The sequence below is a fragment of the Spizellomyces punctatus genome, assembly GCF_000182565.1.
Source record: "Spizellomyces punctatus DAOM BR117 chromosome Unknown supercont1.5, whole genome shotgun sequence".
Lineage (NCBI taxonomy): Eukaryota > Fungi > Chytridiomycota > Chytridiomycetes > Spizellomycetales > Spizellomycetaceae > Spizellomyces > Spizellomyces punctatus.
The window spans coordinates 721,380-735,697 of record NW_015971541.1 but is presented as its reverse complement, the minus strand read 5'-3'; the positions used below and the strand labels follow the sequence as shown (position 1 = coordinate 735,697).

Genomic DNA, 14,318 nt, shown 5'->3' with positions numbered 1-14,318 from the left:
ATACTTCATTCTCTACAAATAGGTGTTGGTTCGATATGTACATCTCTACCGAAAGCAACCTCTACAATGTCCCATTATTTCGATTTAACAGCAGCGGGGTGTACATTCATTTTTTACATAATACTGAACGAAGCAAGGCATCGTTTCTACCCTTATAAAGAGGCGACATCAAGACACCCATTGCCTTGACCAAACGGTGCATTTCCACACCGTCCAACGACGAACAACTTGTCACCGGCAGGAGAGAAATCAAGGTTTGTCGGATTGTTCATCGATACACCGATTGTTCGCACGATGTTACCATCGGCAGGATTCACTTCTACCACAGATTTCCCGTTTCCAGTGTGCGCTACGAACAAGTTACCACTAACAGGATGAACACGCAGTCCATCCAAGTCACTGTCTGCCGTGAAGCCCTTGTTTGTTGCAGGATCGAAATCCACAACCAGCTTCTGATCTTTCAGAGACCCATCTGTCTGAACTTGAAAAGACTGTATCTTGTTGCGTTGAGCCACATTTTCGGTGACGAAAAGCGTTTTTTTGTCCTTTGACAGCGCAATACCGTTGGTACGTCCCAGCGTCAAAAGTTTCACAGGCTGTGCCCTCTCCGCAAGAGGAACAAACCATACTTCTCCGTCTTTGGCAGCACCTACTGGTTGAAATTTACCTCCGCTAACGTACACCCCACCTCCAACTGTATCTGTAACGTCGTTGGGGACCCCAACCGACGAGGGAATAGAGATGACAGAACTTGGCTGGGTAGCAACACCATCGTTCGTAATCGGATGCACGAACAAGACGTGCTTTGCAGGGTCAGCTGCTAACAACTTTGTCCCGCCATCAACAATACGGAGGCCGTTTAATTGGGCTTGTGGGGCGCCCCTTAAAAACAACCGAGTGATACCGTCTTTAACATCAACTGCTCCAATACCGTTCTTGAGCTCGGTCTTTGAAGTTGGATCAAAGGGGTCCACTGCGAGGATGGAGCCATTGAAAAAGGTAGCACCTTCAATAAAAGGCCCGAACAACTTTTGATCGGCTTTCACAACAGGTTTTGGTAGAGTGTTCAATTGGGCATTTGTGCTGCTTTTGATCAGCAAAAGAGCCAAAAGATAGTAAATCGTTGAGAGCATTTTTTATGTAGATGACAAAAGCCTGCTTGGCGTTGAGACTGTCCTTTTTCTATCAGAATACACTGGCTACATCATATTGGTTTAGAGCAGTTTCATCCTTAATCTGTCGAGTGTGAAGCCCTGCTGCGTCCCGAAACATGATCGACGCGTCAAATCGAGACGGTGGAAGGAGAGGACGATAATGGGCCAAGGACTCCCACTTTTGTAACCCAAATGTATGATGGCCGACAAAAAGGTTGACGGATCAAAGGTGTCGATTCATCAAAGCCTGCTGTCATGGACCCATGGGACCACGTCGTGCACGGGCAAACGAACGCACAGATCTAACTGCAGGAACACAAATGGTGAATGCACAGTCGTATTTTGACGTCTTCCGGGTTCGAACTATTCAGTCACATGTTCTTGTATTGTCATGGTAACTAGGCGGATTAGCAAATCACTGCTCTTTAGGCGAACTGTGGCTTCCGCTTGGCCTTGAACGTTAGCCTCACGAAAATGCCGACTATCAAGGAGATCCTAGACGAGGAATCGCCGCCGGCTTCATTGCCTGCCGGCCCACAAATGAAGCATCATGACAATCATGATAAATTTATGGAAGATCTCATGAAGACTCCTCTGTTCATGAAAACTATGCCAACGGAGCAGGATATGGAAGAGAATGAAACCTTGGCTGCACTCCACTCTCTGATCTATGATGGTACCCCAGAAGGTGCGGGCAATGTGAAAGGATTGAAAAAGCACATCTTCTGGATCCTTGAAATGTTGGCTGAAACCTGTGTATGAGATAGAGATTGCAACCAACTTCAAAAATCAAGGCAACGAGTGCTTTCAAGGAGGCCGCTCTCAATACAAGCATGTCATAAACTATTACACAAAAGCATTAGACCAGAAAGCGGACGATGCAAAGCTGAATGCTACGATTTATGCCAACCGCGCTGCCGTAAACCTAGAGCTTGGTATGCATCCTGGATACACCGGCAGTTGGCAGTCTTTTACGTCGGATATTAACAATATTCGCTGGACAGGTAACTATCGCAAAGTCTTGAATGACTGTGCAGCCGCGATAACATTGCAGCCCGAGAACGTCAAAGCTTATTACCGGTCAGCAAAGGCGCTTTTGGCGTTGGACAAAATCCCGGAAGCGCTGGACTGCTGCGAGCGAGGCTTGAAGGTGTGGTCTTGAATGCGCACCAGAGTTTGGGAGTTCTTATTAATAGATGATATTTAGGTAGACGCCGATAATGCTGCGCTGAAAAAGGAAAAGGAAAAGGTCCTGAAGCGAAAGCAAGTTTTGGATGAAACGGAAAAAAAGCGGCAGGAACAGGAAGCGAAAAGAAAAGAGGATGATTCGAGATTACAGGAAGCCATCAAGGTTTGTCGATGTTCATTCTGATACAATAAGACAAAGCCTGATTGGGACGCGTGACAATGACAGTTGCGTGGAATCAAAATGGTGAGCCGCGAGCAAGTGGAACGGGATGACGAAGATTCCGACGCGGAACACCAACCTATAATAGCTCACCCTTTACAAGGGGATCACCGTGTGAAATTAGATCCAGTTACTGGAGCGCTGACTTGGCCGGTAGTCCTGCTCTATCCCCAGTACAACGAATCGGATTTGATTGCTGCCTTCCACGAAGAGGACACTTTTGCGGACCATCTTCAACTCATGTTTGGCGAGGAGCGGCCGGGCTGGGACGTTGAACAAACCTATACACCGGATCGGTTGGAGGTGTATTTTGAGGCGCAGGTGGAAGGGAACCCCCCAAAGCTGCTGCGTGTAGGGAACAAATTGAGACTCCTGGACATTTTGAAGCATCCGGATTACCAGATCATTGACGGTGTCTGTACTTTCTTTGTTATACCTGGAGGAACTGACTACTCGAAAGCGTTTCGAAGAAAGTACAAGAAAAGAAAACCCTAGACCAGGATCGAGGATTATCATTTCTTTGTAAATAGCTAGCATTTGACATGTATTTACTTTGCTCAGCATACTACTAGATGCGGACCATAGGTAGCATAAAGGTTTATCAACACGCCTAATAGAGAATCTGCGGCAATGCTTGGTCACAATCTAGCTCGTCTTCAGTAAGATCTTCCTCCACCATCGTCAGCGACAGTGCGCGTCGCATAGCCCCAGCCTCAGTTTTTCGCCCCGTCAAAAGGCTGTCTCCTGGTGATTTGATGCTGGTGAGTCGAGCTCGTTTTCTGAGGACCGGCGTTCCACTATTGGTTTCGCTCTCATGTCCATGGGAAAATTCCTCACTTTGTTTTTGGAATAGTCTACGTGTACATCTGATTCGGTATGTGAGGTTATCAGTAGCACTTTTCCGATGGGGAGATGCGACGCACCTTTTGGCTGACTTGCGGAGGGAGTTTAAGGTCTCCAAGTCAATCGCCGGTGTGTCCTCTTTGCTCTTAAGATAGATTAACCGTCTGAGCAGTCAAAGCAGGTAAGGCGACTGAGTAAGGTGTATGAGGTGTTTTGTTTCACCTTCTCGTATCTTTGACACTGTGAAACCACGACTGTCCACGCTCCTATGTCAGCATAGGCGATGCTGGATTAGAGCAAGATCAAATGGGAAAGTTTGATAATTCCCAGATGTACCACAATAAATCGCTTTGCCAAGATATGGGCCAATGACGAGGGCAATGTGCCTGGTCTACATGGAGCCAAACACTCTTTGGCACAGACCTGATTGATGTTTCCCAAGATCTATGAAGTAATAAGGATAAGCAATACTGCAGGACGGGGTCATCGACCAGGGTAACCCCACATCGCGGAGCTCAAGGTCTTCTTCCTCAGTGAAGATGGGAGCCATTTGCATCGTTCCTGAAACGTCACCCATTGCTTTCAAGCGAAACAGATTTCAAGATGTTGACAACGATACGAGGGATGTAAAGGGATGAAAGCGAACGCTTTTGGGATTTTCCCACCGACCACGCCGCTTACGTAGGACTGATCGTGGCGTACAGAGTTTACCTGCGCCACTTGGGCCGGCAAGGCTTTTGCATAATACGGATTGCCAACCTGCCAAGGTACATAGTACCAAGTTTTGTTCCTTGGTGTCAGCCTTGAAGCATATCTAGCTAAACTCGAACGCATCTACTGAAGGGTGTCAAAGGTACCAGTAATTGGTTACCATGATCCTGCAGATGACGATATGAAAAACAGGATGGCTTTTAAGATTTTTACCGCAGGCAGATAAAGCTTGGATACCGCATATGACAATTCATTGAAATATTGGGCAGGCTTATGGAACAAATACACCGTCCATTTTGCGGGAGACGGTCTATTTCAAATGAGACTTAAGTGTTTCGGCGTAAAGTCAGTGACAAAGTATTTTGATGTAAAAGGAAGCCCTTTGGGACGACTTATATACATGCTTTCCGAGCTGACGCTCCTCCAGTGCAGTTGGATAATCCTGTCTAATATGATGGAGGAAGCACTTGTCTGACGGCTGATATCACTTCTTCGGGAAACATCTTCCTCATCAGTCGAGGCCAAGAACTGTCTCTCTACGAACAATATGGAGCTAACTGTGAACCATTTCATTAATGTTAAGGACATTAGAATTCCACCTAGTAACAATTCAGACCTGTTCTAGCTCGTGCTCTGCCTGATTATACTCCTTTGTTGAATAACCCCAGATGGTGCTCTGATTTGCCCGTTTTCATCTACACAGTACTGACTTAGTAACACAGTAGTTATGGCTGCCCATGAACTCATAGCACTATATTTCGCTTTATGCCGGTTGCTCTTGTTTCAATAAACGACTCCGATATCCAAATAAAACGTTATGTCTCCAGCGATGATCCCCGATGGCTAGTCACGTGGCTAACGAAACCAACACATCCGCGTGCTTGGCTGACGGTGTGCATCTCCGAAATAACGAGATAGTCAAGTCTATCCTCCTCCAATGGACAAAGCTCGTCTAAACTATGAAGGATTGTTAAGCTTGGAGCAACCTTTGCTCAAGGTCGGTAAGCCTCCAATGGGCGGGCCCATATATCGTACTTTCCCTGTACCCTTGTCTTACTTGCATTCGTCATTCAGGTTCCCGCTGAACAACTCAAAAAGGCTGCTCGTACCTCCCAAAGATATGTAGAGTATGTGATGAAAGAAGTGACATCCGAAGTTGGCAAACTAGCCAAACCCGGGAAGACTACACCGGATGAAGCTGTCAAGAGCCTAGGAGACATGGTTACGCGTTTGCAGAAACTCAAGCGAAAGGTATTCGACAAACGGTCTTGATGTATGAATGTTGCGGTCATCAGATCCTCATCAGGCTTGAGGGCATTTTAGCTGTCAGAGACAAAGGGCGAAGAGCAGCTCTATATCCAACGCACCAAAACGCGGTTAAACCATCTCAATGAGCTCATGGCGATTCCGAATGCAGAATCCGACGCATACGCGCGATGGAGTCAAACGAGATTGGATAGGGTATTGGTGGATTACATGCTGAGACAGGGCTATAGTGAGACTGCTAAACGACTCGCGAGCGAAATTCATATTGAGGTAAGGAGGTCTTTTTCTTTACATCCAAGACTTAATCATGATGTAACCCTCTGTTGCGCCCATAGGATTTAGTCGATATAGAGCTTTTTGCAGAGTCGCGCCAGGTAGAGGAGGCTTTGAAAAACAGAAACTGTACAGAGTGTCTCCGCTGGTGTACAGACAATCGGTCTAGTCTCGAGAAAATTCAGGTACTGATGTGTAGCTCATAGCAGTCCTTTCCTTCTATTGCTCATAACTCTCTCAGAGCACGCTAGAGTTCAATATCCGCCTACAAGAATACATTGAACTCGTTCGACAACAAAAAAAGGAGGAAGCCATCAAATATTCCCGGAAGTATCTGACTGCCTGGCATGTGACCCACATGAAGGAGATTCAGCAAGCAATGGCTCTGCTAGCCTTTTCCCCTGATACGTCTTGCGATGCCTATCGGGTAAACCCTTGTCCAATCCGATACTTGGCGTATCTTGTTCGTTCCAACAAACTCGCTCATTTTGGCCATGCCATTAGGATCTATTCGACGAATCCCGCTGGGATGCTCTCATCGAACAATTCCACGCTGACAACCACGCTCTTCACAATCTTACTTCCCAACCGCTTCTAACCATGACTCTCCAAGCCGGTCTGTCTGCACTGAAAACGCCAATGTGCTACCACGAAGGTGACCATGCTATCAATTGCCCAATATGCGCTGGCGACACATTTGGCGTGCTTGCAGAGGACTTGCCGAATGCTCATCACGTTAATTCATGCATTGTGGATCGTATATCGGGTGTTATTATGGATGAGGACAATCCACCGCTGGTGCTGCCCAATGGTTATGTGTACAGTGCACAGGTCTGTGACTGGGCTTAGAGTCGAGTTGCGAAGCCTTGGTTGTGCTTACCCTTTTTCTTTTGTAGTCGTTGCAGGAAATGGCGGCTCAAAATGGCGGTGTGGTCACTTGTCCGCGTACTGGATTGCAGTATCACATGTCTACTACGCGGAAAGCGTTCATATTGTAGAATAATCTGTACATATTTCAGCCAATGATAGACTTGATTTGCAGGTGTCACTTGCTCCTGTACAAAAATTATCCTACGACAGTGAAGCATCAGCTTCGACATACGAATGAAAATGTCTCAGAGCAATATGAAACAGAAATGATCAATGCAAGCATTAGATAACGAAATAAGAAAGTGAAGCAGTGCCGGTTCTATGAGCTACCTCCAACCCTATGTCCGATGGCTACGTATCAAATAGTCCCTAAAACAGTCTACCAATCCTCACCCAAGCCATTCGCAACCCTGTACTTTACCAAATCACTAATTGTCACCATCTTTAACCCATGCTGTTTTGAAAACACCCGCAAATCATCTCTCCTCGCCATCCGACCATCATCCAAGACAATTTCGCAAATCGCTGCGACCTTTTGCTTGCCAGCCAGCTTGGCAAAATCGACACTCGCCTCAGTATGTCCAACACGCTTTAGTGTTCCCCCTGGGACAGATCTAAGAGGAAAGACATGTCCCGGCCGATTGAAATCAGAGGCTTTGGCTGATGGGTTGGCGATTGCCCGAATGGTGGCCGCTCTATCAGCAGCTGAGATGCCAGTTGTGGTACCGTGTTTGTAGTCGACTGAGATGGTGTATGCTGTGCGCAATGTTTCCGTGTTGTTTTCAACCATAAGAGGGAGCTCTAGTTCGTCCAATCGCTGCCCATCCACCGATACGCAAATCACGCCGCTTGTATAACGGATCATGAATGCTGCTTTCTCGGCCGTTATATCTTCACCCGCGATGATCAAGTCGCCCTCGTTCTCTCGGTCTTCATTGTCAATCGCGACGATAAACTCACCTCTACCTGAGATGCCGCAGTGGGTGAGTATAAAACGATCTCGAGTGAAACATATTCGGCACTTACGGAAAGCTTCAATCGCGTCCTCCACACTGTCAAAGTCACAAGACCCCGTATCGATTTTGGTGGTATCTGGCAGATTTGGCGCAGCGTAGTACTTTGCCAGAGACACGGCTTGCAGCTCGGTAGCTAGCGACCCTTGTGAAAAGTGCAACGCTCCACCCTTCAAGACTGCATGCACCAGGGACGGGTCATTTCCATGGAGGAACAGGGACAGCAAGACACCTAAGTGGATTTGCCGGATTAGATTCCTTGCATGGCAAAAACGGGCACCAAAACAAAAGTACCTCGGGCGTCAAGTTGCCAATGTGGCTTTAGCTTTATCAAAATGATGTCCGCTCGGCTTCCCGTTTGCAAGACTCCGCCATCAAAAAGACCGAGAAGTTCCGCTGGGTGGACAGTCACAGCTCGAAGTAGGTCCTTTAGGGATCGTTCGTCTGCTTGCTTACTGCAAAGAGGCGTAAATGGTCTGAGACACGAGTAGGATATGCTGATATGAAGTATACCTGGCAACGAGTTGTCGCGCGCGATTTTCAAGCTCTTTCCACAGATTGCTAGAGTTGAAGAGGACATTGCCTGTTGCAATGATCGGTTTACCCTTCTCTTGAGCCTGAGCAGTAGAAGTGGCCGTATGGGAACATTGGATGTTGTAATGGCCTTCATGCACCACTCCATTGACTTTTCCACTCTTCACAGCTGGCTCAGCCATTTTGGCTGTGTATCTATGCGGTCCAACCCGAACAATCTCTACCAACTCTGGTCGTGTGTCGACGGGCATGTAGGCTGCTGGATTTCGGGGTTCCGCAATGAAGGGTAAAACGCATTGTTGGAGCGCCGGAGAGGTGGCCAGAATTGGATCCAAGGGCTTTGTTGTTGTACCGTCTGCCAATAGTGCTATTGTGGTCGTTCCTGTTTGGACGGCGTAGTTTACAGCTTCTGACAAGACGGACACCGCGTCGTCCTTGAGCTCATGCGTTGACTACATTAGAACGAAGCAATAAATGTTTAGATTATTGTTACTAGGCAATCATCCCTGTACAGGCAGGCTAGAGTTGGGCAGCACATCAAGCATTTTTGCTCTAGATAGCCAACACCAGGCCTGCCCTCGCAAATCCATTTCAACATAAGGTACTAAATTTAACAAACGCATACCAAGTCCAAGGCCTCGTACACTTCTTCAGGGATCTCATCCTTGCTCGGTGCAGCTATCGACAACGCAGCATTGATCAGACCAGGTAGTGCCAAATACCTAGTACCGTCGACCACCAAAGTGTCGTGATCCGTAACACCGTTCACACCATTCACCTCAGCCGTTTGAGGAGCTATTTGTACGATCCGGCCACCTTCGATGCGGATAGATCCTTTAGAGACAAAGTCAAAGTCGGATCCTCCAAAGTAGGCAACGTTCTTGAAGAGAATTGGGCGAGACATGTTTTGGCGACTAATTCACCAATGCTCTCTAAACTGGCAGTGTTCAAGCTGTCAGTACACAAATTGCAGCAACAAATCCGAGCTCGCTCGCTGCAAAGTTTATCCACTGAAATCAGAGGCAACGAGGACGAGAATGGGCTCAAATGTCCTGGGCTATTTCCAAGCTCTAAAGCTCAAAACCACATCTTGAGCAGAGACTCACGTGAATAAAATGATCGGCAAATTTCGTCCATCCGCGTCCGCGCATTTCGTCCTTTTGTCATCGTTTTTACTTTTTACTCATCGCTCCTTGATTACTGTTCGGAACGGATGAGTCGTTTGTAAAAGGACCGGGATGCCATCATCGCTCCTCACGCCCTCAAACGTCAGAAACCAGAACGTTGGTCAGGCGGTTTTGGAAGAGCGCATACAGTCACTATTGGCTGATCAGCTTCTGGCGGATCTCCCAAAGAATCCAACCCTTGCACAAGTCAATGCGCTGGTCGCTCTTGAGTTAGGAGAAGCTTTCCAAGTGTCTGTGGAACGTGGTTCTTTACCCCCTTTACGTATGTAGGGCACATGCCAACGCATTCAAAAGGATATTGTTCTTCTCCCAAGCCAAGCTGAATGCCATTTGGTAGACATTATTGTCAATCAAGCACATACTGTGCTAGATGTAAAACGTTTGGTGCGACAGGCATTTGAGCATCTCGCTTTGACAGAGGCTGGACGAACAAGGGCAATATCTTGGAAGGGTGTGTGGAAGCGACATGCCCTCGTCATTATTGGGCATGGCAGGAAGTTGGACAATGATGGACAAAATATTGTCGAGGCCGGGATAAGTCATGGAACAAGGTTGAAATGGGTAAAGGTGCTTAGACAGAAATCGAGCAAGACGAGATGATCAAGACCTGTGGATGGCCTGCCTTCCGCCAAAAGGCAGCCCATTGGATAACAAATCATGCGTGCACTTTGTCACAAGTCAGAAAAACGAGGCCTTGTATCTTTAATCAATCCCTTTTGGAGGTCATTGCATAACACACACGTCAAATCACTAAGAATACACAGTCCCATCAAACATATATCCATTCTCCTCAAGCATGCTTGCTCTTGCCATTCCACAAGCAGTCAATGCAACATTCGGTGCAACTAATAGTGAGCGACAGGTCAGCAATGTCACAAAATGAAAAAAGTAATGCGAAAGACTTACGCAGGGTCAAAGAGACACTGGGGGAAGGGGCAGACACCTTCTCCTGGGTCTGGCTCAGGGTCGTTTGGAGGCAAGGGGGCAGGTTCTGCAGGCTCATCGTCAGGGACTTTGCCACCAGTAACGCCATTGTAGAGGAAGTTGTTGGGTGTTCTAGCAAGGTTGCCAGAAATCTTGTCCTTGGAGGCGACGACCTTCAAATATGTCTCAACCTCCGCCGGGCTGGAAAAGTTGCCCTCAGCAAGAGCCAAGGCAACAACACCAGCAACGTGTGGGGTGGCCATGGAGGTTCCCGAGATGGTGTTGGTACGCCCATTGTTCCACGTGGATGTAATGTCAACACCAGGCGCAATGATATCAACGCAAGTGCCCTTCTCAGAGAAGGAGGCGAGACGGTCGGTGTTATCAGATGCAGCAACAGTGATGGCTTCAGGGACCCGAGCAGGTGACAACAAACATGCGTCGCGACCAGAGTTACCCGCGGCAATGGCAAAAACAACGCCGGCCCGGATAGCGGCCTGCACGGCACGATCCAAAGTGGTTGATGCACCGCCGCCCAATGACATGTTGGCTACCGACTTGCGTCCAGAACTAGGCGCAGTCTGTGCAACATACTCAATACCGGCAATGACGTCTGACGTCGTTCCTGATCCACGCGCATCCAACACCTTGACAGCAATCAGGTTAACCTTCTTTGCAACTCCATACGTCTTTGATCCAATTGTCCCGGCTACGTGGGTACCGTGGCCATTTCCATCGGCTTCGCCGTCAGTGGTGAAGCTCTTTCCAACGCGAGCACGGCCCTCAAACTCTGGGTGGTCGATGAAGATGCCAGTGTCAATGACGTAAGCGTCAACACCCTCTGAAAGTACAAGACCACAGTTAGTGCATGTATTTGACAGAGCGAATGAAATCATAGGTCGTTACCTCCAGCAGAGTCGGGATACTCGTACGTCTTTGTGAGGGGTAGCTTTCGTGTGTCAATACGCTGCAATCCCCATGATGGCGGGTTCTTCTGTGATCCAAGAATACTAACAATCTTGTCCTCTTCCACGTACGCCACATTCGGATCATCCTACAGTCGCAACATCGTTGGTATAAAACATTTGCGATTCCCGAGTCACAACGACCCTGTGACGCTTACCGATAGAGCCTTGGCAACGTCTGCAGGCAATCTCGCAGAATATCCTTTGAAGTTTCCAAAGTCGTACTGATGCTTAACACCGTATATGCCAATAGAACTGCCCAGCGAGAGCGTCACGCCGGAATCAGACACTTGTTGAACAGAGAGCTGCGGACCGGGAGTAATCGTGGTCTGAAGCCAGTTCCAGTGGGAAGAGACTGCGACATTCTATGAGGACATTGTACACGTCACAAGATTACGCGACACGTCACTTACGAGCCTGCTCATTGATTCCCTCCTTGAACACAACAATGTACTGTTCAGGCACAGCAGCACCGACCAGGTTGTCGACAGGCACCGGGTTGGCCACTACTACGGTCGAGGCCACAAAAAAGGCGGCAAGGCTGGCGAGACGCACGCGCATGGTGAACGACGCTTTTTTGGACGGTGTTAAGCAAGGGTATGTATCTATGTACGGGGGCAAACAAAAACTATAGGACAAGCAAAAAACAAGAACTTGGCAGAAACGACAAGGACTCTATTCAAACAGTAATATAGGCAAGTATAAGCAGCAGAGCGATAAGAAAACGGTAATGAGGATGCGTGCAAGGCGGGGGCGCAAGACGGGGGCCCTTTTATACTCGAGACTGTGTGTGTCTATTTGATGGTCAGCTGTGCATTTAGGCGATTGGTTGGCAAAAGAGAGGCGTCATTTCGCAATTAGCAGGTCACGGGATCATTATCTCATATGGATGAGTCATTTGTTATCATGTGTTTGAATGCCCATAGGAGGGAGGTGTTTGTTGATAGCAGTTGGTTGGACGACAGCAAATGATTCCAAAACACATATCGTACCTTGTGGATAGATGAAATGAAGCACCGTCTGGTTGCAGACCACACAAACTCGGAGTTGATATGACCAAGAGTCCCTTTTTTCATGGGTACATTCCAGCTAGATGTGCTGTTTCCTGACATGTACAATGTTGTGAATATCTGTAAGATAACGACCAACAGAAGAAAGGGCTGTCCAAACAAGGACTGTCCAAGCAAACCGTAAATGCGGTGGTATTGAAATCTTGAAATGCCTTCTATTGGAGTCGAACGCCTTTGCACATGCAAAAGAGCCATGTCTTTAATCCATAGCAGTTGGTCGCGGTGGGATTGCTGGGATTGACAGATCGCCGCCAGATCGTCTCACCATGCTCAAGACACTTGCATCTTTCCCCACGAAGCGCAAGCTCGGTCACCACAATGTACGCTCCCTATGGACAACTACTACCTCAACGTCCAGCTCTCTCTCTAAAGCGGTCGCGTCATGTCTGACTGCTCAACAATCCGCATACCCATTCCCAACAGTACCATCACCACTTTGTGTCGTGCTCGCCACCCCGCATTACCCCGGTGACCAGCTCCTCCAGTTGCCCCGAATCATTTCATCCTCTCTCCATCCTACCACCCTAATGGGCACTATTGTTGATTCAATATCTGGCAAACCAGGGCTGAGTATCGCGCTTCTCCACCCAGAGACAAAGTGCGTCGGTTTCACTGTAGATGAACAGGATGTGCGGAGGGTCAAGAGTAAGGCAGTGGGGCGGTGGCCAGAGTTTGGGAGAAAAGTGTCGGAGGCCGATGGGTTTGACGTGAAGGACTTTTGGAGTGTTTCCACTGGTGGAGGGAAAGGACTATTGCCGGATGCGTTAGAGAGATTAAAAGGGGAGCAGTAAGTTGAATCCATCCTGTGTTCAAGAACATCTTAGATTCGTAATTAACAACTGTCCTGTAGAGAGAAAGTGAACATGCTGCTCACATTTTCGGACCGAGAACCTCATCACCTTCTCCAAAGCCTGGATGAGTACTTCCCATCCACGTCTAAAGTGAGTTGGAAGGCTTCAGACTGTATCTTCTCATGATCAGCAAGTATTCATCACCACGATGATCAGATTGGACTTGTTGGATCCATGACACCCTTCATCACCGGACACCCGCACACTTTGTTTTTCAACGATCGCGTGCTGGATGGTGGAGTTGTGGGTGCTGCTTTGATTGCACCTGCTTTGAAACCGACGTCAAGCGTGGAGTATAAAGGTTTGCAAGTGTTGGGCGAGGAGCTGGTCATTACGAGGTGGGTAATTCCCAATTGTCGACAATCGAGAACGCCACATAATAAATGTTTATGTTAGCTGTCGCGGAAACATCATCTTGAGCTTGGACGGATCGAACGCGGCCAAAGAACTCTTGTCCTGCATGAAGGGCAGGGAAATGAGTGCAGGGGTCGATTCCGATCAACAGCTCTTTTTGAAAGTTTCTCAAGGAGATGTATGTTTGACCTATTGTTTCCCGCCTTATTTTTGCACCGTACCAGCCATTGATTCAGGTACATGTCTTTTAGGATTCGACGGTATACCGCATTACGGGCGGTGATCCTTCCAAGGGAACGTTAGCAATTGATACAGTCAAGGATCTGTGTCTGGGAATGAGAGTCCAGGTACGCGTAGAAAAGCATGAGCTGGGCCGACGCAAAGTTGATCATCTCCTGCATATAGTTTATGCAGCGCATAGGACGAGCCGAAGTACACTCTCCGGCTTCAGGCCCCATTGTCCAATTTGTGGTATCAGATGTTTCCGCACCTCTAAGCCCGCCGTCCACGCCAGAGACTGACGCAACCATATCAAGCATTTTGTGTGCGGGCAGTGAGGGTGGATTTGTGGTTGGAAATGGAAAGGGAGCAGGTCGGAGTGCTGTTCAAGGGACTTTGGTGTGCGACGTTCCCGAGGCGGAGCTTAAAGTTTGGGTTTAATGGCAGACAGATGGGCCCCATGAGATAATTGGATGCGATGAACTAATTTATGATAATTCTTCTGCACATGTGTAAATACATTCCAAAGGACTGCTGCGATTTAGTTCTGCAAATATCAACCACACCCGACTATGAAACCTACTTGCTCATACCCTCCTACAAAACGAGTCGTGATGTATGCCATGGCAACAAGGCTTACCTGACCTCTGGTTGGGTGCTGCGGCTCTACTGCCCG

General features: G+C 48.0%; 6 protein-coding genes across 6 annotated transcripts; 3 read left to right on the top strand and 3 right to left on the bottom strand.

Moving 5' to 3' along the window:
• Positions 1-3: 3 nt before the first annotated feature.
• On the bottom strand, positions 4-1,457 carry SPPG_03340 (uncharacterized protein). The gene has a single exon (XM_016751612.1). The coding sequence runs from the start codon at positions 1,131-1,133 to the stop codon at positions 153-155; it is 981 nt and encodes a 326-aa protein (XP_016609578.1). The 5' UTR covers positions 1,134-1,457; the 3' UTR covers positions 4-152.
• Positions 1,458-1,612: 155 nt separating this feature from the next.
• SPPG_03339 (uncharacterized protein) lies at positions 1,613-3,206 on the top strand. The gene is made up of 5 exons (XM_016751611.1): positions 1,613-1,842; positions 1,922-2,089; positions 2,159-2,304; positions 2,362-2,505; positions 2,569-3,206. Exons 1-5 carry the CDS (start codon positions 1,629-1,631, stop codon positions 3,055-3,057), a joined length of 1,161 nt encoding a protein of 386 aa, XP_016609577.1. The 5' UTR covers positions 1,613-1,628; the 3' UTR covers positions 3,058-3,206.
• Positions 3,207-5,017: 1,811 nt separating this feature from the next.
• Positions 5,018-6,786, top strand: SPPG_03337 (glucose-induced degradation complex subunit FYV10). The gene is made up of 7 exons (XM_016751610.1): positions 5,018-5,113; positions 5,191-5,367; positions 5,440-5,652; positions 5,718-5,840; positions 5,897-6,082; positions 6,160-6,486; positions 6,552-6,786. The coding sequence occupies exons 1-7, from the start codon at positions 5,054-5,056 to the stop codon at positions 6,651-6,653; spliced, it is 1,188 nt and encodes a 395-aa protein (XP_016609576.1). The 5' UTR covers positions 5,018-5,053; the 3' UTR covers positions 6,654-6,786.
• On the bottom strand, positions 6,686-9,178 carry SPPG_03336 (3,4-dihydroxy-2-butanone-4-phosphate synthase). The gene is made up of 5 exons (XM_016751609.1): positions 8,698-9,178; positions 8,052-8,524; positions 7,833-7,993; positions 7,552-7,770; positions 6,686-7,491 (listed from the first exon to the last, which is right to left on the bottom strand). Exons 1-5 carry the CDS (start codon positions 8,974-8,976, stop codon positions 6,905-6,907), a joined length of 1,719 nt encoding a protein of 572 aa, XP_016609575.1. The 5' UTR covers positions 8,977-9,178; the 3' UTR covers positions 6,686-6,904.
• Positions 9,179-9,921: 743 nt separating this feature from the next.
• SPPG_03334 (uncharacterized protein) lies at positions 9,922-11,935 on the bottom strand. Its single transcript, XM_016751608.1, has 5 exons — positions 11,562-11,935; positions 11,307-11,503; positions 11,090-11,237; positions 10,166-11,024; positions 9,922-10,104 (listed from the first exon to the last, which is right to left on the bottom strand). The coding sequence occupies exons 1-5, from the start codon at positions 11,707-11,709 to the stop codon at positions 10,050-10,052; spliced, it is 1,407 nt and encodes a 468-aa protein (XP_016609574.1). The 5' UTR covers positions 11,710-11,935; the 3' UTR covers positions 9,922-10,049.
• A 166-nt stretch (positions 11,936-12,101) lies between these two features.
• Positions 12,102-14,192, top strand: SPPG_03333 (uncharacterized protein). Its single transcript, XM_016751607.1, has 6 exons — positions 12,102-13,005; positions 13,069-13,159; positions 13,226-13,407; positions 13,466-13,601; positions 13,675-13,770; positions 13,829-14,192. The coding sequence occupies exons 1-6, from the start codon at positions 12,485-12,487 to the stop codon at positions 14,081-14,083; spliced, it is 1,281 nt and encodes a 426-aa protein (XP_016609573.1). The 5' UTR covers positions 12,102-12,484; the 3' UTR covers positions 14,084-14,192.
• The last annotated feature ends 126 nt before the right edge of the window (positions 14,193-14,318 follow it).

Coding starts and splice junctions, on each gene's coding strand:
- SPPG_03333 (XM_016751607.1), top strand. CDS start 12,485: ATGCTCAAGACACTTGCATCTTTCCCCACGAAGCGCAAGCTCGGTCAC. Junction 13,408..13,465: donor GAGGAGCTGGTCATTACGAG/GTGGGTAATTCC, acceptor TGTTTATGTTAG/CTGTCGCGGAAACATCATCT. Junction 13,602..13,674: donor TGAAAGTTTCTCAAGGAGAT/GTATGTTTGACC, acceptor CATGTCTTTTAG/GATTCGACGGTATACCGCAT.
- SPPG_03336 (XM_016751609.1), bottom strand. CDS start 8,976: ATGTCTCGCCCAATTCTCTTCAAGAACGTTGCCTACTTTGGAGGATCC. Junction 7,771..7,832: donor TTGGCAACTTGACGCCCGAG/GTACTTTTGTTT, acceptor AAATCCACTTAG/GTGTCTTGCTGTCCCTGTTC. Junction 7,492..7,551: donor GGACGCGATTGAAGCTTTCC/GTAAGTGCCGAA, acceptor GCGGCATCTCAG/GTAGAGGTGAGTTTATCGTC.
- SPPG_03339 (XM_016751611.1), top strand. CDS start 1,629: ATGCCGACTATCAAGGAGATCCTAGACGAGGAATCGCCGCCGGCTTCA. Junction 2,305..2,361: donor GCTGCGAGCGAGGCTTGAAG/GTGTGGTCTTGA, acceptor GATGATATTTAG/GTAGACGCCGATAATGCTGC. Junction 2,506..2,568: donor GATTACAGGAAGCCATCAAG/GTTTGTCGATGT, acceptor TGACAATGACAG/TTGCGTGGAATCAAAATGGT.
- SPPG_03337 (XM_016751610.1), top strand. CDS start 5,054: ATGGACAAAGCTCGTCTAAACTATGAAGGATTGTTAAGCTTGGAGCAA. Junction 5,114..5,190: donor TGGAGCAACCTTTGCTCAAG/GTCGGTAAGCCT, acceptor TTCGTCATTCAG/GTTCCCGCTGAACAACTCAA. Junction 5,841..5,896: donor CTAGTCTCGAGAAAATTCAG/GTACTGATGTGT, acceptor TAACTCTCTCAG/AGCACGCTAGAGTTCAATAT.
- SPPG_03340 (XM_016751612.1), bottom strand. CDS start 1,133: ATGCTCTCAACGATTTACTATCTTTTGGCTCTTTTGCTGATCAAAAGC.
- SPPG_03334 (XM_016751608.1), bottom strand. CDS start 11,709: ATGCGCGTGCGTCTCGCCAGCCTTGCCGCCTTTTTTGTGGCCTCGACC. Junction 11,238..11,306: donor ACGTTGCCAAGGCTCTATCG/GTAAGCGTCACA, acceptor TTGCGACTGTAG/GATGATCCGAATGTGGCGTA. Junction 11,025..11,089: donor GTATCCCGACTCTGCTGGAG/GTAACGACCTAT, acceptor TTGTACTTTCAG/AGGGTGTTGACGCTTACGTC.